Raw genomic sequence first — 23,850 nt, forward strand, 5'->3', positions numbered from 1 at the left:
CCTCCAGCCAGGTGATTCTGACCATCAGCCGGGCTCCACATCATGGAGACTGGTCCCCGGGCGCGGCACTGCCGTCGACCTCTGCTCCTGACGGGTCGCCCCAATTTCCCTACGGGGACAATAAAGTAAACAAACAAACATGATCACCATTTTATTGCATTATTGTTGCTTTTCCGGCGCATTTGTGTCTATTTTTTTCAAGAAGGTTTTAGATTTGGGTAAAGCTGAACTGGAGAAATGTGCTCAGTTCAGGCGGGGGGTCAGAGGTCGGCCTGTGTCTCTGTGTTTGTATCGTTTAAATGAGTTAACGTTAGAAGTGAGTGGAGCGTGTTTCCTTCACCACTGTTCTCCTTTAGCTCGTGCTCTGAGTGGAGTTACCTGTCTGACTCACCTGTCCGGCCTGGCCCCGCCCCCTGATGACATCACGCTGACAGGCGACAGCAGCAGTTCTTCTCTCTCTGCACAGGTGACTTTATTTACTGTGTTGTTTCTCCTCCAAACTGTCGACTGTTTACTGTCCACACAGTGTCAGCTCTGAGGCGTGTTCTCCTCTCCTCCAGCAGGGGCAGCACTGAGGCAGGATGATGTTTAACATGTTCTCCTCTTCTCCAGCAGGGGCAGCACTGAGGCAGGATGATGTTTAACATGTTCTCCTCTCCTCCAGCAGGGGCAGCGCTGAGGCAGGATGATGTTTAACATGTTCTCCTCTTCTCCAGCAGGGGCAGCGCTGAGGCTGGATGATGTTTAACATGTTCTCCTCTTCTCCAGCAGGGGCAGCGCTGAGGCAGGATGATGTTTAACATGTTCTCCTCTCCTCCAGCAGGGGCAGTGCTGAGGCAGGATGATGTTTAACATGTTCTCCTCTCCTCCAGCAGGGGCAGCGCTGAGGCAGGATGATGTTTAACATGTTCTCCTCTCCTCCAGCAGGGGCAGTGCTGAGGCAGGAGGATGTTTAACATGTTCTCCTCTCCTCCAGCAGGGGCAGCACTGAGGCAGGATGATGTTTAACATGTTCTCCTCTTCTCCAGCAGGGGCAGTGCTGAGGCAGGAGGATGTTTAACATGTTCTCCTCTTCTCCAGCAGGGGCAGCGCTGAGGCAGGATGATGTTTAACATGTTCTCCTCTCCTCCAGCAGGGGCAGCGCTGAGGCAGGATGATGTTTAACATGTTCTCCTCTCCTCCAGCAGGGGCAGCGCTGAGGCAGGATGATGTTTAACATGTTCTCCTCTTCTCCAGCAGGGGCAGCGCTGAGGCAGGATGATGTTTAACATGTTCTCCTCTCCTCCAGCAGGGGCAGCGCTGAGGCAGGATGGCGGATGCGATGTCTGAAGAGGCGGAGCTTTTCACAGAACAAGAGCTGACCTGCTCCATCTGTTTGGACCTGTTCAACCAACCGGTGTCGACGCCGTGTGGACACAACTTCTGCCAGGTACAAACCACCGACCGAACCACTGAGCCACTTAACCACTGAGCCACCTAACCACTGAGCCACCTAACCACTGAGCCACCTAACCACTGAGCCACTTAACCACTGAGCCACCTAACCACTGAGCCACCTAACCATCAGCAAAACCCCTCCCCCTCTGTTGTAGTGTATGGCTGTATCCGAATGTCCGCACTATTCCCTATATAGTGGTCACATGTTGTAGGGGTCTCTGAATGTCCAGAGAGAAAAAAGTCGTCCACTCGAAATTTCCCACAATGCATTCTGAAAAGTAGTGAGCATCGATGGTCACTAAACGGATCAATATAGACCACAATGCATTGCGAGAGTGGGAGAAGAGCCTGACAGAGACAGGTCTTTGAACTAAACACGACTGAAGTAAATCAGCTGTTTCAGTCTCACGTTTGTGTTTCTCATGAATAAACGACCTAAATATAAACGGTTACGGTGAAAAGATGCTAACGTTAGCTGCTAACCTTTAGCTTGAGCTGTTAAATGACCGACAGCTTCATGCTAACATTAGCTGCTAACCTGTAGCTGGAGCTGCTAAATGACCGATAGCTTCATGCTAACGTTAGCTGCTAACCTTTAGCTTGAGCTGTTAAATGACCGATAGCTTCATGCTAACGTTAGCTGCTAGCCTTTAGCTTGAGCTGTTAAATGACCGATAGCTTCATGCTAACGTTAGCTGCTAACCTTTAGCTTGAGCTGTTAAATGACCGACAGCTTCATGCTAACGTTAGCTGCTAACCTTTAGCTGGAGCTGCTAAATGACCAATAGCTTCATGCTAACGTTAGCTGCTAACCTTTAGCTTGAGCTGTTAAATGACCGATAGCTTCATGCTAACGTTAGTTGCTAACCTTTAGCTTGAGCTGCTAAATGACCGATAGCTTCATGCTAACGTTAGCTGCTAACCTTTAGCTGGAGCTGTTAAATGACCGATAGCTTCATGCTAACGTTAGCTGCTAACCTTTAGCTGGAGCTGTTAAATGACCGATAGCTTCATGCTAACGTTAGCTGCTAGCCTTTAGCTTGAGCTGTTAAATGACCGACAGCTTCATGCTAACGTTAGCTGCTAACCTTTAGCTTGAGCTGTTAAATGACCGACAGCTTCATGCTAACGTTAGCTGCTAACCTTTAGCTGGAGCTGTTAAATGACCGATAGCTTCATGCTAACGTTAGCTGCTAACCTTTAGCTGGAGCTGTTAAATGACCGATAGCTTCATACTAACGTTAGCTGCTAGCCTTTAGCTTGAGCTGTTAAATGACCGACAGCTTCATGCTAACGTTAGCTGCTAGCCTTTAGCTTGAGCTGTTAAATGACCGACAGCTTCATGCTAACGTTAGCTGCTAACCTTTAGCTGGAGCTGTTAAATGACCGATAGCTTCATGCTAACGTTAGCTGCTAACCTTTAGCTGGAGCTGTTAAATGACCGATAGCTTCATACTAACGTTAGCTGCTAGCCTTTAGCTTGAGCTGTTAAATGACCGACAGCTTCATGCTAACGTTAGCTGCTAGCCTTTAGCTTGAGCTGTTAAATGACCGACAGCTTCATGCTAACGTTAGCTGCTAACCTTTAGCTGGAGCTGTTAAATGACCGACAGCTTCATGCTAACGTTAGCTGCTAGCCTTTAGCTTGAGCTGTTAAATGACCAACAGCTTCATGCTAACGTTAGCTGCTAACCTTTAGCTTGAGCTGTTAAATGACCGACAGCTTCATGCTAACGTTAGCTGCTAACCTTTAGCTGGAGCTGTTAAATGACCGATAGCTTCATGCTAACGTTAGCTGCTAACCTTTAGCTGGAGCTGTTTAATGACCGATAGCTTCATGCTAACGTTAGCTGCTAACCTATAGCTGGAGCTGTTAAATGACCGATAGCTTCATGCTAACGTTAGCTGCTGACCTTTAGCTGGAGCTGTTTAATGACCGATAGCTTCATGCTAACGTTAGCTGCTAACCTTTAGCTGGAGCTGTTAAATGACCGACAGCTTCATGCTAACGTTAGCTGCTAACCTTTAGCTTGAGCTGTTAAATGACCGACAGCTTCATGCTAGCGTTAGCTGCTAACCTTTAGCTTGAGCTGTTAAATGACCGATAGCTTCATGCTAACGTTAGCTGCTAACCTTTAGCTTGAGCTGTTAAATGACCGATAGCTTCATGCTAACGTTAGCTGCTAGCCTTTAGCTTGAGCTGTTAAATGACCGACAGCTTCATGCTAACGTTAGCTGCTAACCTTTAGCTTGAGCTGTTAAATGACCGACAGCTTCATGCTAACGTTAGCTGCTAACCTTTAGCTTGAGCTGTTAAATGACCGATCGCTTCCTCTCGAATAATCCAAGCCATTCATGTAAAATCCATGTGAAGTAAAAGCGTATCTGACTCGTATTAATTCATAAATATTCCACTGTCTCTGAGTTTGGTTTTTATCGCAGAAATACTTTATTCCCAGAGTTTAGTGACTTTTAGCAGATGTAGTCGCTCAATCTGCTGGTGTTCGGACACCGGGCTCTGACCGACTCTCGGCGGCTCTGAGCTCACGCTGAGGTGACTTTTTTTTATTTTCTTTTTTTGTGATGATAGTTTAAATTTTAATTTAAATGTCAAATAAAACGCCTGTAAAAGTGCCAAAACAGTCGTTTCATGAAATAAACATTTGTAACAATAAATAAATTCAGATAAAAATGTAAAAAAAAACATATCTGACGTCACGCAGAGCGGAGAAAGTCGTGTCTTGAGTCCGAATCGCCAACAGAATCTGACTATATAGTGCGGGCCTATGTAGTGAATGAGGGGTTTGGGACTAGTGTGGACATTCGGATACAGCCCATAATGTATATCCTGACCCCTCCCCCTCCTGACTCCTCCCCCTCCTGACTCCTCCCCCTCTGTAGTATATAATGTATATCCTGACTCCTCCCCCTCCTGACTCCTCCCCCTCCTGACTCCTCCCCCTCTGCTGTAGTGTATAATGTATATCCTGACTCCTCCCCCTCCTTACTCCTCCCCCTCCTGACTCCTCCCCCTCTGTTGCAGTGTGTAATGTATCTCCTGACTCCTCCCCCTCTGTTGTAGTGGATAATATATCTCCTGACTCCTCCCCCTCCTGACTCCTCCCCCTCTGTAGTGTATAATATATATATCCTGACTCCTCCCCCTCCTGACTCCTCCCCCTCTGTTGTAGTGTATAATGTATCTCCTGACCCCTCCCCCTCCTGACTCCTCCCCTCTGTTGTAGTGTATAATGTATATCCTGACTCCTCCCCCTCCTGACTCCTCCCCCTCCTGACTCCTCCCCCTCTGTTGCAGTGTGTAATGTATCTCCTGACTCCTCCCCCTCTGTTGTAGTGGATAATATATCTCCTGACTCCTCCCCCTCCTGACTCCTCCCCCTCTGTAGTGTATAATATATATATCCTGACTCCTCCCCCTCCTGACTCCTCCCCCTCTGTTGTAGTGTATAATGTATCTCCTGACCCCTCCCCCTCCTGACTCCTCCCCTCTGTTGTAGTGTATAATTTACATCCTGACTCCTCCCCCTCCTGACTCCTCCCCCTCTGTTGTAGTGTATAATGTACATCCTGACCCCTCCCCCTCCTGACTCCTCCCCCTCTGCTGTAGTGTATATCGTACATCTTGACTCCTCCCCCTCCTGACTCCTCCCCCTCTGCTGTAGTGTATATCGTACATCTTGACTCCTCCCCCTCCTGACTCCTCCCCCTCTGCTGTAGTGTATATCGTACATCTTGACTCCTCCCCCTCCTGACCCCTCCCCCTCTGTTTTAGGCCTGCATCGGCGGGTACTGGGCGTCCTCTGCCGTCTGCACCTGCCCGCTGTGTAAGCGTCAGTTCGATGAGCGCCCCCTGCTGGCCGTGAACCGCGTCTTCGCCGCCATCGCCGATAAGTTCAAGCTGAAGCGCTACGGCGTGGGCCCCACGGCGAGCGGCGCCAACGAGCTCTTCCCTTCTGCAGAGGGGGCGGGGTCTGCGGCGGGCGGGGCGTGGCCGGACACACAGGGGGCGGGGTTCGACCTGGAGCGAGTGAAGCTGGGGGAGACGGTGTGGTGCGACGTGTGCACAGGTGTGTGACCCTCGCTCCTGACCTTTGACCTTTCATGGGGGTCACCTGTTAGATCTGTGCAGGTACTGAACTAGAGCTTCAGCATTTGCCCAATTCGACCGTCCTTACCCAGGGGAAGGGAAAGTGACATCACCGACAGCTGCTGGCAAAAATGTCACAAAAATGTCACAAGAAATTGACCAAAAAATTTACAAAAATGTGACAAAAAATGAAAAATATTAGACAAAAAATGACAAAAAATGACAAAAAATGGACGAAAAAATGACAAAAAAATTGATAAAAAATTTGAAGAAAAATGACAAAAAAAGGACAAAAAAGTGACAAAAAATTGATGAAAAAATTACAAAAAAATGTGACCAAAAAATGACAAAAAATTGACGAAAAAATAAAAAAAAAGTGACGAAAAATTTATGAAAAATGACAAAAAAGTGACGAAAAAATGTCAAAAATTGTGACAATTTTTTTTAAAGAAAAATGACAAAAAAATGACAAAAAAGTGATGAAAAATTGATGAAAAAGTGGCAAAAAAATCACAAGAAATTAATGAAGATGTGAGAAAATGTGATAAAAAAAATTACAAAAATGTAGCAAAAAATTACAAAAATTTGATAAAAAATTGGACGAAACAATGACAAAAATGTGACTAAAAAATGACAAAAAAAGTTACAAAAATGAGTTGAATACCCAACAAAAAAATGGTGGAAAAAAATTCTCATAACGTGAGGAAAAAGATCCTCTCGGTTCAGGCGAGAGTTCAGAGGTTAACCAGGAAAGTCGTGTTTGCGTAGGTTTCCTCCGGGAACCACTAAAAACATGTACAATAGATTCCCTCTGGGACCAGGACTCCCCTGAAAAAGAGATTCTTAATCTCGGTGGGACTTTCCTGGTTAACCTCTTAACTCCCGCCTGAACCGAGAGGATCTTTTTCCTCACGTCATGAGAATTTTTTTCCATCATTTTTTTGTTGGGTATTACACTCATTTTTATAATTTCTTCATCAAATTTTTGCTACGTTTTTGTCACATTTTTTTTTTTCATTTTTTCGCCAATTTTTTGAATACATTTTTTGTCATTTTTTTTATCACATTTTCATTGTCAATTTCTTGTGACATTTTTGCCACTTTTTCATAAATTTTTCGTCACTTTTTTGTCATATTTTTATAATTTTTTTGTCATTTTTTTAATCACATTTTCTCATATTTTCATTGTCAATTTCTTGTGACATTTTTGTGACATTTTTGCCACTTTTTCATAAATTTTTTGTCACTTTATTGTCACATTTTTGTCAAATTTCTTTCATTTTTTCGTCAATTTTTTATCAATTTTTTTTTTCATTTTTTGTCACATTTTTGTAATTTTTTTGTAATTTTTTTGTCAATTTCTTGTGGCATTTTTGTGACTTTTTTGCCACTTTTTCATCATTGTTTTCGTCTCAGTTTTGTTGCTATTTTCACAGCTTTTTTCCAGAAGCTTTTGGACTGGGGTAAAGCCAAACTGGAGAAAATGTGCTCGGTTCAGGTGGGAGTTAAAGCAGTACTAAGTAACTTATTTACCTTAATAAATCCGTTCCGTAGTCCCTGTGGGGGTGATACAAGTGTTTATGGGATGATTGGAGGGTCTTTCATCTCCCCCTGGTGTCTCTGGCCAGAAAACCATGTTTGCAACTTGACTGCCCCCGGTGCGGAGAAAGCAATACACACTAATGTAATAACGAAGAAGCTAACATGCTAACGGGCAAAGCTAACTGCGGGCTAACGTCACTTTAAACAGTATTTACAGCCAAGTTTGAGTGAAAAAAAAATATTTCTATTGTATAATTGGATGCACAGTAACCCTCTCTCCCTTCACCTTTCCTGTCAGCGTAGTATTTACTCTCCAAGACAATTAATAAATTAAAAAATCGTAACTTGCTACTACACCTGCAGTTGCGCTTATGGCCTCTAGGGGGAAGAGTTACTTAGTACTGCTTTAAGGGGTTAAATAAAGGTCAATAGTAAAAAAACACAAAACAAAAGCACATGTCGCCCCCTGCTGTATTACATATGCAACAACATAGTGTCCAAATAAAGACATTTACGGAGAAAAAAAGTTGAAAAATCCAAATGATCCGTCACATTTCCTGTTAGCACAAACTGAAGCTGTTGTCTCCAGTCTGTATGTTCTCGTTCCTCTGTTGTCTCCAGTCTGTATGTTCTCGTTCCATTTGTCTCCAGTCTGTATGTTCTCGTTCCTCTGTTGTCTCCAGTCTGTATGTTCTCGTTCCTCTGTTGTCTCCAGTCTGTATGTTCTCGTTCCTCTGTTGTCTCCAGTCTGTATGTTCTCGTTCCTCTGTTGTCTCCAGTCTGTATGTTCTCGTTCCTCTGTTGTCTCCAGTCTGTTTGTTCTCGTTCCTCTTGTCTCCAGTCTGTATGTTCTCGTTCCTCTTGTCTCCAGTCTGTATGTTCTCGTTCCTCTGTTGTCTCCAGTCTGTATGTTCTCGTTCCTCTGTTGTCTCCAGTCTGTATGTTCTCGTTCCTCTTGTCTCCAGCCTGTATGTTCTCGTTCCTCTGTTGTCTCCAGTCTGTATGTTCTCGTTCCTCTGTTGTCTCCAGTCTGTATGTTCTCGTTCCTCTGTTGTCTCCAGTCTGTATGTTCTCGTTCCTCTGTTGTCTCCAGTCTGTTTGTTCTCGTTCCTCTGTTGTCTCCAGTCTGTATGTTCTCGTTCCTCTGTTGTCTCCAGTCTGTATGTTCTCGTTCCTTTTGTCTCCAGTCTGTATGTTCTCGTTCCTTTTGTCTCCAGTCTGTATGTTCTCGTTCCTTTTGTCTCCAGTCTGTTTGTTCTCGTTCCTCTTGTCTCCAGTCTGTTTGTTCTCGTTTCTCTGTTGTCTCCAGTCTGTATGTTCTCGTTCCTCTTGTCTCCAGTCTGTATGTTCTCGTTCCTCTGTTGTCTCCAGTCTGTATGTTCTCGTTCCTCTTGTCTCCAGTCTGTATGTTCTCGTTCCTCTGTTGTCTCCAGTCTGGATGTTCTCGTTCCTCTGTTGTCTCCAGTCTGTTTGTTCTCGTTCCTCTGTTGTCTCCAGTCTGTATGTTCTCGTTCCTCTGTTGTCTCCAGTCTGTATGTTCGTTCCTCTGTTGTCTCCAGTCTGTATGTTCGTTCCTCTGTTGTCTCCAGTCTGTATGTTCTCGTTCCTCTGTTGTCTCCAGTCTGTATGTTCTCGTTCCTCTGTCTCCAGTCTGTATGTTCTCGTTCCTCTGTTGTCTCCAGTCTGTATGTTCTCGTTCCTCTGTTGTCTCCAGTCTGGATGTTCTCGTTCCTCTGTTGTCTCCAGTCTGTTTGTTCTCGTTCCTCTGTTGTCTCCAGTCTGTATGTTCTCGTTCCTCTGTTGTCTCCAGTCTGTATGTTCTCGTTCCTCTGTTGTCTCCAGTCTGTATGTTCTCGTTCCTCTGTTGTCTCCAGTCTGTATGTTCTCGTTCCTCTGTTGTCTCCAGTCTGTATGTTCTCGTTCCTCTTGTCTCCAGTCTGGATGTTCTCGTTCCTCTGTTGTCTCCAGCCTGTATGTTCTCGTTCTTCTGCCTCAGGTCTGAAGCAGCCGGCCATCAGCTCCTGCCTCACGTGCACGGCCTCGTACTGCTCCGAACACGTGGCTCCTCACCGCACCACGGCCTTCTACGCCTCACACACCCTGCTCCACCCCCAGGAGGCGCTGAAGGGCCGCACCTGCCAACAGCACTGCCGCATGCTGGAGGTACGAGCTAAAAAATGACAAAAATCCAGCAAAAAAAAGACAAAAATCCAGCAAAAAAGTGACAAAAATCCAGCTAAAAAATGACAAAAATCCAGCAAAAAATTGCAAAAATCCAGCAAAAAATGGCAAAAATCCAGCAAAAAAGAGGCAAAAATCCAGGAAAAAAAAAAAGGCTAAAATCCAGCAAAAAATTACAAAAAATCCAGCAAAAAAAAGACAAAAATCCAGCAAAAAAGTGACAAAAATCCAGCAAAAAATTACAAAAATCCAGCGAAAAATTACAAAAATCCAGCAAAAAATTACAAAAATCCAGCGAAAAATTACAAAAATCCAGCAAAAAAAAGACAAAAATCCAGCAAAAAAGTGACAAAAATCCAGCAAAAAAAAGACAAAAATCCAGCAAAAAAGTGACAAAAATCCAGCAAAAAAATGACAAAAATCCAGCAAAAAAAATGACAAAAATCCAGCAAAAAAAAGACAAAAATCCAGCAAAAAAAAGACAAAAATCCAGCAAAAAAATGACAAAAATCCAGTAAAAAAAATGACAAAAATCCAGCAAAAAAATGACAAAAATCCAGTAAAAAATGACAAAAATCCAGTTAAAAAAAATGACAAAAATCCAGTAAAAAAAAGACTAAAATCCAGTAAAAAAAGACAAAAATCCAGTAAAAACATGACAAAAATCCAGTAAAAAAAAGACTAAAATCCATCAAAAAAGCGACAAAAAAAGTAACAAAAATGCCATAAAAAAGTGACAAAAACACACAAGGGAAATAAAAAGTGACGACAATGGCAAAGAGGAGATAATGCATTTGGTTTTGGCGAGTGGTTTAATATGAAAAGCAGAAAGGCGAGTTCCTCTTTTCTCTGGGTCACTTACAGTAAAGGTTTCAGTTTGTTTTGTCGCTGCAGCTCTGAGCGGCTGAACCTGTTCTGGGCGTGACTTTGAATAAACAAACTAAACCCTGACAGAATCACAGTGTGTCTGTGTCACAAAGGGAGAAATCATCTGTGTCAGAAAAACAACAGCCAGAGCCGTGGGAAGATGTTTTAGTCAGGGGGCGCTGAGGGACAAAATGTACCCCCAAAATATTTTTTCTGTGCATAAATCCTGTTTATTAACCTCTTAACTCCCGCCTGAACCGAGAGCATTTTCTCCAGTTCAGCTTTACCCAAATCCTGTAGGCCAGTGTAACACCTCATTTGAAAGCTAAGACCTACAAAATTAAATTGATCTTTTTCCTCACATGACATTTTTTTTCATCACTTTTTTTGTTGGGCAGTCGTCTCATTTTTGTCAAATTATTCGCATTTTTTTGTCAAATTCTTATCCCTTTTTCGTCCATTTTTTCTCAATTTTTCGTCCATTTTTTGTCACTTTTTCGTCAATGTTTTCTCACTTTTTTCACATTTTCATCCTTGTTTTTGTCTCAGTTTTGTTGCTATTTTCACAGCTTTTTCCAGAGGCTTTTGAATTGGGGTAAAGCTGGAGAAAATGTGCTCGGTTCAGGTGGGAGTTAAGGGGTTAATATTGCCTGCAGTTCACAAACTATCCACCAGGGGGTGCTGCAGCGCCCTCAGCACCCTGGGTCCCCACGGAGTGACAACGAAAGTTACGTATGTAACTACGGTTCTATGAATCCCGGATGACCGCCAGAGGCGGTGCTTTAAGCACTGAATGTTCCCTTCGCGCATGCGTAGTTCGAGTAATTAATACCAAATGAGTCACACCTGTGACCCTGGATGACGCCCCGGAGGTAATAAATCCCCCCGTCATCCGAGCCTCTGTTCCTAAAGAATCTTCTCACGAAAACGCAAGGATTCTGAGTGACAGAGAAGCTCTGGCGGTCATCCGGGATTCATAGAACCGTAGTTACATACGTAACTTTCGTTCTATTTCATCCCTCCTGACCGCCAGAGGCGGTGCTTTAAGCACTGAATGACTAGTACCAGCTACGTCACGAGGAATCCTGAGCACCCACCTTACCCAGAGGATCCAGAAGGCCCCTGGAGGAGAGCACGGCCCAGAGGATGAGACGCCGCCACATTGACGTTGTAGAACCTGGTGAACGTGCTCGGGGAAGCCCATGACGCCGCAGCACAAATTGCATCCAATGGAACACCCCGCATAGCCGCCCAGGAAGTGGAGACACTCCTAGTCGAGTGAGCCTTCACCCCGATCGGCAAGGCGTGACCCTCCGCCTCGTAGGAATGACGGATGACATCCACTATCCAATGGGACAGACGTTGTTTAGACAGAGGGCGACCCAACTGCGGACCTCCATAACACACAAATAGTTGGTCCGAGCGTCTCAAACTCGCAGTCGCCGCAACGTATGCCTCCAGTGCCCTCACAGGGCACAAACAGCCAGACTCCTCCACAGCCACTCCGGAAGGCCGGAACCGTGCCAACTGCAATGGACGGTTACAATGAGAACCGGATAACACCTTAGGCACAAATGCAGTGTTCGGCCATAAGGTAACACCGCTGCCATCCGGACTCCACCGGAGACAGGAGGGACTAACAGAGAGAGCATGTAACTCACCAACCCTTTTAGCAGAGACAATAGCCAACAAAAAAGCAGTCTTACATGACAGCCACTTGAGCTCCGCTTGCGCCAAAGGCTCAAAAGGAGGACGGGAGAGCGCATGGAGAACCACAGGCAGATCCCAGGCAGGTGACCGCGGGACCGATGGTGGGCGTAACCTGCGAGTCCCACGCAGAAAACGAGACACAAGGTTATGGCTCCCCACAGTACAACCATCAATCTCAGCATGATTAGTAGAGATCGCTGCCACATATACCTTAAGCGTGGAAGGAGAGCGACCCTCATCAAAGAGCGACTGCAGAAACTCCAGAATAGAGGACACTGAACACAGAGCCGGGTCCTCATCACGACCAGAACACCACCGGGAAAACAGACGCCATCTGTTATCATACTGCCGACGAGTAGAGGAGGCCCTGGCACTCAAAATGGTGTGCTGGACAGACGCCGGCAACCCAGTCAACAGTGACAAGGGCCCTGTAACGGCCAGACCCACAGCCGAAGACGAGGAGGGTCGGGATGCCAAATCTGCCCTCCCAACTGAGACAGCAGATCCCTCCTGTTCGGGAGACACCACGGGTTGCCGCGAATCAGACTTCGCAGCAGGGGAAACCACGGCCGTGCTGGCCAGAACGGGGCCACCAGCAACAACCTGTGACCCTCCCTCAGAACCCGCTGAAGAGTGGGCCAAATCAGTGGAAGGGGCGGAAAAGCGAACAGCAGGACCTGAGGCCACGGATGAGCCAACGCATCCTGACCCAGTGCACCCGATGCCCCCGTAAGAGAAAACCACAGCGGGCACTGAGTCGACTCCTTCGAGGCGAACAGGTCTACTTCCGCTCGACCAAAGAGGTCCCAAATCATGTGCACCACTTCGCTGTGAAGGGTCCACTCCCCCGGAGCAGATGACTGACGAGAGAGAGCGTCCGCTACCCGGTTGTGTTCCCCAGGCAGATACACCGCCCGCAGAGTGGCCAATCGAGGGGCCGCCCACACCAAAAGAGCTCTGGACGCCTCCAGAAGCGGTGCAGATCTGGTGCCCCCCTGATGGTTGATGTGGTAGACAGCTGCGGTGTTGTCTGTTCGGACGAGAACATGCCTGCCTACCAGGTGGGGCAGGAAACGCCGGAGAGCCAAGTGAACGGCGCGCAGCTCCAGCACATTTATGTGACTGGAGCGCTCCCTCGGACTCCAGCGCCCCTGGACGGCCCGGTGCTGCCACACAGCGCCCCAGCCCGTAGAGCAGGCGTCTGTGGTCACCACCTCCCTGCGACACACAACTACCCCAAAGGGACACCCCTGGAGAGATAGGACCTGTCCCCCCACGGAGTCAGGGCACGGAGACATGTCCCTGTCACTGTGAGTCTGCAATGCCTGTGACGCCTGGGGTCCAGGCGAAACCCGTTGAGCCACCACTGTAGAGGACGCAGCGACAGCAGGCCCAAAGGTACAATGCGAGTGACAGATGTCAGCTTCCCTAACAACTGCAGGAAGGTGACGTAGGGGAACCGCCTGCCCAGCGTGAACTGACCGACCAACTGGAGGATGTCGTCTACTCTGCGAACCGATGGACGAGCCGCCATGGAAGTCGAGTCCAAAATCATCCCAAGAAAAGTTGTCGTCTGAGACGGGGACAGACAACTCTTCTCCAAGTTGACCTTGAGGCCCAACTGGGACACATGAGCCAGAAGGCGACCGGTCTCCCGAATCGTGACCGCACGAGAGGGGGCGCAGATGAGCCAATCGTCGAGATACGGCAGAATCTTCATTCCAGCGGCCTGCAGAGGAGAGAGGGCCGCCTTCACGCACCGAGGGAAAACCCTTGGGGAAAGCGAAAGGCCAAACGGAAGCACCCGGAACTGCCAATGGCGACCCCGATAGGCAAACCTGAGAAAGCACCTGTGCTCGACCGCAATGGGCACATGGAAGTACGCATCGGAGAGGTCTATTGACGTGAACCAGTCCCCCCTCGCAATAGCCTGCAGAACCTCTGTCGTGGTCAGCATGTGAAAAGGCAGGACCTTCAGAAACCGATTGAGCCCCCTCAGATCCAAAATGGGACGGAAGCCGCCTGTTTTCTTTGGCACGAGGAAGTATGTTGAATAGTATCCCCTGGGTTGCAGCAGAGGATCTACTGCCTCGATTGCCCCCTTGGCCAGGAGGGCGGAAAGCTCCTGGTCCAGGGCTTGAGCCTTCACCGGGTCGCTGATCGTAGTCATCCTGACCCGGTGGGCAAATTGTGGCCGGCGTCGGAACTGTAGTCTGTAGCCATGGGTCAAAGTGGCAACCACCCATGGGTCTACAGCATGAGCAGCCCAGTAACTGAGCTGCTGATGGGAAAAGTGTCCGACGGCCGGCCCGTTGGCTTCACTGTCTAGCCCCACGGCCCCTAGGGGCCCCGGGGGGGCGGCGGCCAGAACCCGACACTCGGGCCTGCCCTCCTGAGCGGCGGACCGTGCCACGAAAGTCCCCACTGGTCCTCCGTGAAACATCACGAGGAGAAAAACCACCAGCCCGGGACCGAGGCTGCGAGCGGTCAGCGGGTTCAGTAACAAGGCGCCTCGGCCGCCGAGGAGGGGGGGGGCTGCATAACCCGGCTGAGACCTGAAAGCTGCTGTCTCGTCTGTCGCGCTTGAACGGTCCGTTCCAAAGCCTCCAGGGCAGCCGAACCAAACATCTCTCCCGGTTCCACAGGAACACTGCGTAGGGTCCTACGGCATGTCTCAGTCAGCGTAGACTGAGCCAGCCAAACCTGCCGACGAGCCTGAACGAGGAAAGACATTACACGGCCCAGCTCCCTGGTCATCAGAGCAAACGCCTGCAGTGCCGCATCACTAAACCCGGTAGCAACCGCCACACCCCCCTCATCCTGCAAGGATGCAGAGAGGGCAAACATGAGGTGCGCCAGCGAGTTACCAAGACGACCAGCCCGTGCCCCAGCACTGTAGGCCCTACAGAGGAGGTCATCAGTAGCGCGACATTGTACCCGTGGGCAACGAACATCACGACGCAGAGCCTCATCTGGTGACACGATGAGTGAAGCTATGGCAGGTTCAACCGCTGGCATGCGCTCCAAGCCTGCCTTTGCCGCCTCATGCATAGAAGCCAACACCCGACCATCCGCGGAGAGGTGCGAAAAAGCTCCTGGGTCGCGCCAGCATGCATTTAACTCCCTCAGATATTCCGACGATTGTGGGACAATAAAAGGGGCAGGAGCCTGTACGCGCCTGAAGAAGGCGCTCCCAGGAGCAGATTCTCCCGGCTGCGGAATATCCACCCGCAGCCGCCTCAAAGCCATGCACAAGACTTCCTGCATGGAGCTGTCTGCCGCCTCACTAGCTGTACTCGAAGAGCGCGATCCAGCCACAGACAATGGAGCCTCTCCGTCATCCCTAAAGCGAGAGGCTGAGGCCGCCAGAGACAAAACATCTTCAGAGAGATCGACATCCTCCACCTCCCAAAGCAGGCATGGGCGGGGAAGAGAACCCAGCCCCAGCCAAGGGAGGATCCAAGCGATGTGACTGAAACAGGGACTTCATCACCGCTAACTCTGCAGACAACTGCTCAAACCTCATGGAAAGGCCTTCATCAGACCTCAACTGCTTCGACTCAGGCGCAGGCCCAATGGCTGTGGACTCACTCCGGCGTTTCGAACGCGCAGGGAGAACCACCTGCCCAGAAGGAGGAAGGTCAGCACCATCTTGAGTGCGCAACTGCGCCAACCTAGCCAGCCTCACGGCCCGGGACATGTAACCGCAGTTCATGCAAGGATGATCCGACAGCGCCTCCCGAAGGTGGTCAGGTCCAAGGCAGGCAGGGCACAGGTCATGACCGTCATCTGCCTGGAGCGCCGTCCCACAAGCCACACAGCAATGTGAGCCATCCATCCTCGCAACCGTCTGCACCACACACGAGAGTGGGACGAGACGCCAAGCTCCAAGCTAAAATTGGGAGAGGGGGCGCGAACGCTACCGTCACCAATTATAGCGGAAAACCCACCGGAAAAACACCGGTAGCAACGCAAACTACAGGCGCAAAACAGGCTAAAATTGGGAGAGGGGGCGCGAACGCTACCGTCACCAATTATAGCGAAAAAAACAACCGGAAAAACACCGGTAGCCACGCAGACTGTAGGCGCAAAACAGGCTAAAATTGGGAGAGGGGGCGCGAACGCTACCGTCACCAATTATAGCGAAACAGTAAACGAAAAAAGGCCACTCGGGTAACAATCCGGACTATACACAGAAAAAACAGGCTAAAGTTGGGAGAGGGGGCGCGAACGCTACCGTCACCAATGATAGCAAAACAACAAAAAAGACTAACACCGTTAGCCAACTCCACACTCCGGGAGCACAAAAGAACAACGACGGTGTGTACCAACACCAAACGCCGTGAGTTGGGAGAGGAGGCGCGAACGCTATCGTCACCAACAACACTCAAATATACCTACAGAAAATAGCGAAGATCCAACTGTCGCAGCCCAAGGAGGACGGTCCACCGCTACTCCAGCCAGATTCGACGACAGGGCATCCAGCGACAGCGAAAAACTCCAAAAACGAACGGCTAAAGCCACGTTGTTCGAACCACACGCGAGAAGAAAAAAGGAACAGAGGCTCGGATGACGGGGGGATTTATTACCTCCGGGGCGTCATCCAGGGTCACAGGTGTGACTCATTTGGTATTAATTACTCGAACTACGCATGCGCGAAGGGAACATTCAGTGCTTAAAGCACCGCCTCTGGCGGTCAGGAGGGATGAAATAGAACAGCAGACGCTCAGTTCCTCTGTGGGTCCGAGAGTTTGACCCTCTGCTTCTCTGTTATTTATTCATGTATGTTTTTCATCATGTGCTCATGTATGTTGTTCATCATGTGCTGGTGTACGTGCTCATGTATGTTGTTCATCATGTGCTCATATATGTTGTTTATCATGTGCTGGTGTACGTGCTCATGTATGTCACGTGTGTTTGGAGGTTTTCTGCCGCACGTGTCAGAGCTGCATCTGCGCCATCTGTGTCCTGGAGGAGCATCGCACCCACAAGACGGTGTCGGTGCAGACGGAGCGGCTCAGCAAACAGGTGAGGACAGAACATCACCTGAACATCACCTGAACATATGAGAAACATCACCTGAACATCACCTGAACATCACCTGAACATCACCTGAACATATGAGAAACATCACCTGAACATCACCTGAACATCACCTGAACATATGAGAAACATCACCTGAACATCACCTGAACATCACCTGAACATATGAGAAACATCACCTGAACATCACCTGAACATCACCTAAACATCACCTAAACATCACCTAAACATCACCTAAACATCACCTGAACATCACCTGAACATCACCTAAACATCACCTGAACATCACCTGAACATCACCTGAACATCACCTGAACATCACCTAAACATCACCTAAACATCACCTAAACATCACCTAAACATCACCTAAACATCACCTAAACATCACCTAAACATCACCTGAACATCACCTGAACATCACCTGAACATCACCTGAACATATAAGAAACATCACATGAACATCACCTAAACATCACCTAAACATCACCTAAACATCACCTGAACATCACCTGAACATCACCTAAACATCACCTAAACATCACCTGAACATCACCTGAACATCACCTGAACATCACCTAAACATCACCTAAACATCACCTAAACATCACCTAAACATCACCTAAACATCACCTAAACATCACCTAAACATCACCTAAACATCACCTAAACATCACCTAAACATCACCTAAACATCACCTGAACATCACCTGTACATCACCTGAACATATGAGAAACATCACCTGAACATCACCTGAACATATGAGAAACATCACCTGAACATCACCTGAACATCACCTAAACATCACCTGAACATCACCTAAACATCACCTGAACATCACCTGAACATCACCTGAACATATGAGAAACATCACCTGAACATCACCTGAACATATGAGAAACATCACCTGAACATCACCTAAACATCACCTAAACATCACCTGAACATCACCTAAACATCACCTGAACATCACCTGAACATCACCTGAACATCACCTAAACATCACCTAAACATCACCTAAACATCACCTAAACATCACCTAAACATCACCTGAACATCACCTGAACATCACCTGAACATCACCTGAACATCACCTAAACATCACCTAAACATCACCTAAACATCACCTAAACATCACCTAAACATCACCTAAACATCACCTAAACATCACCTAAACATCACCTGAACATCACCTGAACATCACCTGAACATCACCTGAACATCACCTGAACATATGAGAAACATCACCTGAACATCACCTGAACATCACCTAAACATCACCTGAACATCACCTGAACATCACCTGAACATCACCTGAACATCACCTGAACATCACCTAAACATCACCTAAACATCACCTAAACATCACCTAAACATCACCTGAACATCACCTGAACATCACCTGAACATCACCTGAACATATGAGAAACATCACCTGAACATCACCTGAACATCACCTAAACATCACCTAAACATCACCTAAACATCACCTAAACATCACCTAAACATCACCTAAACATCACCTAAACATCACCTAAACATCACCTGAACATCACCTAAACATCACCTGAACATCACCTGAACATCACCTGAACATCACCTAAACATCACCTAAACATCACCTAAACATCACCTGAACATCACCTGAACATCACCTGAACATCACCTGAACATCACCTGAACATCACCTAAACATCACCTAAACATCACCTAAACATCACCTAAACATCACCTGAACATCACCTGAACATCACCTGAACATCACCTGAACATATGAGAAACATCACCTGAACATCACCTAATCACCTAAACATCACCTAAACATCACCTGAACATCACCTAAACATCACCTAAACATCACCTAAACATCACCTAAACATCACCTGAACATCACCTGAACATCACCTGAACATCACCTGAACATATGAGAAACATCACCTGAACATCACCTGAACATCACCTAATCACCTAAACATCACCTAAACATCACCTGAACATCACCTAAACATCACCTAAACATCACCTGAACATCACCTAAACATCACCTAAACATCACCTAAACATCACCTAAACATCACCTAAACATCACCTAAACATCACCTAAACATCACCTGAACATCACCTGAACATCACCTGAACATCACCTGAACATCACCTGAACATCACCTAAACATCACCTAAACATCACCTAAACATCACCTAAACATCACCTAAACATCACCTAAACATCACCTAAACATCACCTAAACATCACCTAAACATCACCTAAACATCACCTAAACATCACCTAAACATCACCTAAACATCACCTGAACATCACCTGAACATCACCTGAACATCACCTGAACATATGAGAAACATCACCTGAACATCACCTGAACATCACCCAGACGTAGAAGCTACCACAGTACTTTGACCGTAGCATCTGTCAGTATTTTGTGCAGTATTTGGCAGTACTTTGACCGTAGTATTTGGCAGTACTTTGACCGTAGTATCGGGCTTGTTCTTCCACAGAAAATGGTGTCGAGGACGGAGCAGGAGATTCAGACTCGGATCAAACAGAAGGATCTTTATCTGAACGAACTGCAGCGGAAACTGAACTCAGTCAAGGTCAGTCCAGACGACACTCTGAACCATGATGCCCCCCCCCTCTCCGATTGGCCTGTTTAACCCTCTCCCCCTCTCTGATTGGCCTGTTTAAACCCTTTCCCCCTCTCTGATTGGCCTGTTTAAACCCTTTCCCCCTCTCTGATTGGCCTGTTTAAACCCTCCCCCTCTCTGATTGGCCTGCTTAACCCCTCCCCCCTCTCTGATTGGCCTGTTTAACCCCTCCCCCTCTCTGATTGGCCTGTTTAACCCCTCCCCCTCTCTGATTGGCCTGTTTAACCCCTCCCCCCTCTCTGATTGGCCTGTTTAACCCCTCCCCCCTCTCTGATTGGCCTGTTTAAACCCTCCCCCCTCTCTGATTGCCCTGTTTAGCCCCTCCCCCCTCTCTGATTGGCCTGTTTAACCCCTCCTCCCTCTCTGATTGGCCTGTTTAACCCCTCCCCTCTCTGATTGGCCTGTTTTAACCCTCTCCCTCTCTGATTGGCCTGTTTAACCCCTCCCCCCTCTCTGATTGGCCTGTTTAACCCCTCCTCCCTCCCTGATTGGCCTGTTTAGCCCCTCCCCCCTCTCTGATTGGCCTGTTTAACCCCTCCCCCTCTCTGATTGGCCTGTTTAAACCCCTCCCCCCTCTCTGATTGGCCTGTTTAACCCCTCCCCCCTCTCTGATTGGCCTGTTTAAACCCTCCCCCCTCTCTGATTGCCCTGTTTAGCCCCTCCCCCCTCTCTGATTGGCCTGTTTAACCCCTCCTCCCTCTCTGATTGGCCTGTTTAACCCCTCCCCTCTCTGATTGGCCTGTTTTAACCCTCTCCCTCTCTGATTGTCCTGTTTAGCCCCTCCCCCCTCTCTGATTGGCCTGTTTAACCCCTCCTCCCTCTCTGATTGGCCTGTTTAACCCCTCCCCCTCTCTGATTGGCCTGTTTAACCCCTCCTCCCTCTCTGATTGGCCTGTTTAACCCCTCCTCCCTCTCTGATTGGCCTGTTTAACCCCTCCCCCTCTCTGATTGGCCAGGCGTACGCGGAGGGCGAGCGCTCGGAGGTGGACCGCCTCCTGGACGGCGTGGCGCAGGCGTTGGAGCGCGTCCGGACTCTGGTGGTGGGCGGGATGGACACGCAGCTCCACGCCGTGATGTCACGAGGGGAGGACGTGACGCAGAGGCTGGAGGCGGAGCTCGCCGACCTGAACCGGAGGCGGAGCGAGCTGGAGGCGCAGGCCACGAACCAAGACCACATCCGCTTCCTCCAGGTGGGACCAAGGAATCTTTATCTGCGTCTGAAACCATCACATTATAGCCTCTAAGCTAACACTAGCATGTGACCCTTGACCTTTCATGGGTCAACTGTTGTGCAGTTAGTGAACTAGAGCTTCAGCTGCATTTTGAACAATCCGTCCTAAACAGGGGAAAGGGAAGTGACATCACCAACAGCTGTTTTTCTTCTTCTTTAAAGTTATTGGTGGAGTGCAGGCCAAACAAAAGTGCATGTCGCCCCCTAGTGTCCAACAACAACATAGTGTCCAAACAAAGACATTTAAGGAGAAAATAAATCCAAATGATCCAAACATTTCACTTTAGTGTTATTTTATTTCAGCAGCTGTTTCTTAAAGCGACAGCAGCAAATGATCCATGTGGCTTAAGTTTCTACTAAATGAAAACAAAAGCATTTAATCTGTTTCCTGAGTTTCCTCTTTAACACTGACATGTGACTGAGCTGTGGGGACGACAACATGGATTTATCACTTTATAAAGTTTGGCTTGTGCAGAATCTTATTTTTTATTATTATTAAATGTGCTCCTGTCAATCAACAGTGGTTGTGCATGAATCACTCAAGGGTGGGGCCGAGGGGGGGTTTGGTGCAGTGGCTTATGGGACGGCACATAGCTCCTAATCACCGGTTAGTTAGCATCAGAGGTCCCTATGCTAAAGTGGCTATGATAGTTAGCATCAGAGGTCCCTATGCTAAAGTGGCTATGATAGTTAGCATCAGAGGTCCCTATGCTAAAGTGGCTATGTTAGTTAGCATCAGAGGTCCCTATGCTAAAGAGGCTATGATAGTTAGCATCAGAGGTCCCTATGCTAAAGTGGCTATGTTAGTTAGCATCAGAGGTCCCTATGCTAAAGAGGCTATGATAGTTAGCATCAGAGGCCCCTATGCTAAAGTGGCTATGATAGTTAGCACCAGAGGTCCCTATGCTAAAGTGGCTATGATAGTTAGCATCAGAGGTCCCTATGCTAAAGAGGCTATGATAGTTAGCATCAGAGGCCCCTATGCTAAAGTGGCTATGATAGTTAGCACCAGAGGCCCCTATGCTAAAGTGGCTATGATAGTTAGCATCAGAGGTCCCTATGCTAAAGTGGCTATGATAGTTAGCACCAGAGGTCCCTATGCTAAAGTGGCTATGCTAGTTAGCATCAGAGGTCCCTATGCTAAAGTGGCTATGATAGTTAGCATCAGAGGTCCCTATGCTAAAGTGGCTATGCTAGTTAGCATCAGAGGTCCCTATGCTAAAGTGGCTATGTTGGTTATGTTTGTCCAGTCATCAAATCCGATCCAATCCGATCCTCTCAAAATGCCGGATCGGCTACCGATACCGATACTGAACATCCCTGTTGTGTGTGTTTGTGTGTGTGTGTCCGCAGAGTTTCGATGCGGCGGCGCTCCCGGCCGACGACGCCGACGACGACGATGAGCAGTTCTCTCTGCAGTTCCAGCTCTCGGAGGTGAAGTCCGGTCTGAACCAGGTCCGAGACCAGCTGAGCGAGATCCGCATGGCCCCGGCACAGGCCACGCCCAGAGAGGGGCGGGACTCGTACGGCGCCAGTGAGTCAGATGCCCTTCCACCCCCCACGGATAATCAACGCTTTTATCGGGATTTAAGTCACACTTTTGTGGGGATTTTACTGGTGTTTATATTTAGTGATTTCATTGAATTTTTGAATTGTTTTGATTAAAAAATAATAATAACATAATCATTTTTTTAAAGATCTTATTTAGTTTTTTAGGGACTTTTTTGTGATTAGGATTTTGGGATTTAATTCACATTTTTGTAAGAATTTCGCAGACTTTTTTGAGTGATTTTCTTTTGTCGTTTTGTGATGTATTCGTTTTTTGTCGTGTTTTTTGTGACTGTGTCCCCGAGTTTTCGTTGTGTTTAGTTCAGTTTCCTGGTTTCAGTCCCGGCGCCGGTGCCGCTGTCGGAGCTGGCCTGGGCCGAGAGCATGATGAGTGTGAGGGGGGGGGGCAGCCCCGGCCTCCATGGCAGCACCACCAGCCTCCGGGGCAGCAGCGCCAGCCTCCGACGCAGCCACTGGAACGTCAAAGGTACCAACCACCACCAGGGGGCAGCACTGGGCCACACAAATGAATGTGTTAACCTCTTAACTCCCATCTGAACCAAACGCACTCTCTCCAGTTCAGCTTACCCAAATCTGAAAGCTTCATGACTGGCGCTCACAGCCTATAGGCCAGAGTAACGGTGCATTTGAAAGCTAAGACCGCGTTGTTACCGTGTCGTCACTTTCTTGTCACATTTTTGTCACTTTTTGTCACTTTTTTGTCACTTTCTTGTCACATTTTTGTTGCATTTTTGTTGGATTTTTGTTGGATTTTTGTCACTTTTTTGTCACTTTTTTGTCACTTTTTGTCACTTTTTTGTCACTTTTTTAATCATATTTTTGTCACTTTTTTGTCACATTTTTGTTGCATTTTTGTTGGATTTTTGTCACTTTTTTGTCACTTTTTTGTCACATTTTTGTCACATTTTTGTCACTTTTTGCTACTTTTTTATCACAGTTTGTTGCTTTTTTGTTGCTTTTCTGCCACATTTTTGTCGCATTTTTGTTGCGTTTACATCTCGTTTTCTTCACTTATTTTCACTTTTAATAGAAATCAAACTTGTGAAAGTGCACTCACTTCAGGTGGGAGTTAAGAGGTTAAACGTCTTTAAAATAGTTCCAGCTGACGTTAAATCCACATTTCTTGTTTAATTAAAGACGTTTTTCTCCGTTTCAGACGTGAAGAAGAACAAACCCATCACAGGTCGGTCTGATGTTACTTTTATTTACTTTTATTTACGTTCCGTGACTGAAGCGTCTCTCACGGCTCTGTGTTTCCAGGACATAAAAAGGCCAAAGTCTACATGGGTGAGTGTCTTCAGTCTGATCTGACCCTGTGACATACATGAGTCTGTACAGCCTTTTATATGTCGACCACCACCTCCACTTTAACCACTGGGTGGAGGACATGTTCTCAGTAAATTAAGTAATTTCTCTCCATCTCCATCTCCTCTTTCCTCCTCCTCCTCCTCCTCCTCCTCCTCCTCCTCCTCCTCCTCCTCCTCCTCCTCCTCCTCCTCCTCC

At 47.6% G+C, this 23,850-nt stretch overlaps 1 protein-coding gene across 1 annotated transcript; it reads left to right on the forward strand.

Moving 5' to 3' along the window:
- Positions 1 to 1,309: 1,309 nt before the first annotated feature.
- btr30 (bloodthirsty-related gene family, member 30) lies at positions 1,310 to 23,666 on the forward strand (the record flags this gene model as incomplete). Its single annotated transcript, XM_079564698.1, has 10 exons — positions 1,310 to 1,429; positions 5,231 to 5,525; positions 9,084 to 9,250; positions 16,769 to 16,873; positions 19,401 to 19,496; positions 20,504 to 20,737; positions 22,132 to 22,312; positions 22,667 to 22,813; positions 23,504 to 23,530; positions 23,608 to 23,666. The coding sequence occupies 10 exons, from the start codon at positions 1,310 to 1,312 to the stop codon at positions 23,664 to 23,666; spliced, it is 1,431 nt and encodes a 476-aa protein (XP_079420824.1).
- Between the last annotated feature and the right edge of the window lie 184 nt (positions 23,667 to 23,850).

Source organism: Gobius niger (assembly GCF_951799975.1).
Source record: "Gobius niger genome assembly, chromosome: 10".
NCBI classification, from domain to species: domain Eukaryota; kingdom Metazoa; phylum Chordata; class Actinopteri; order Gobiiformes; family Gobiidae; genus Gobius; species Gobius niger.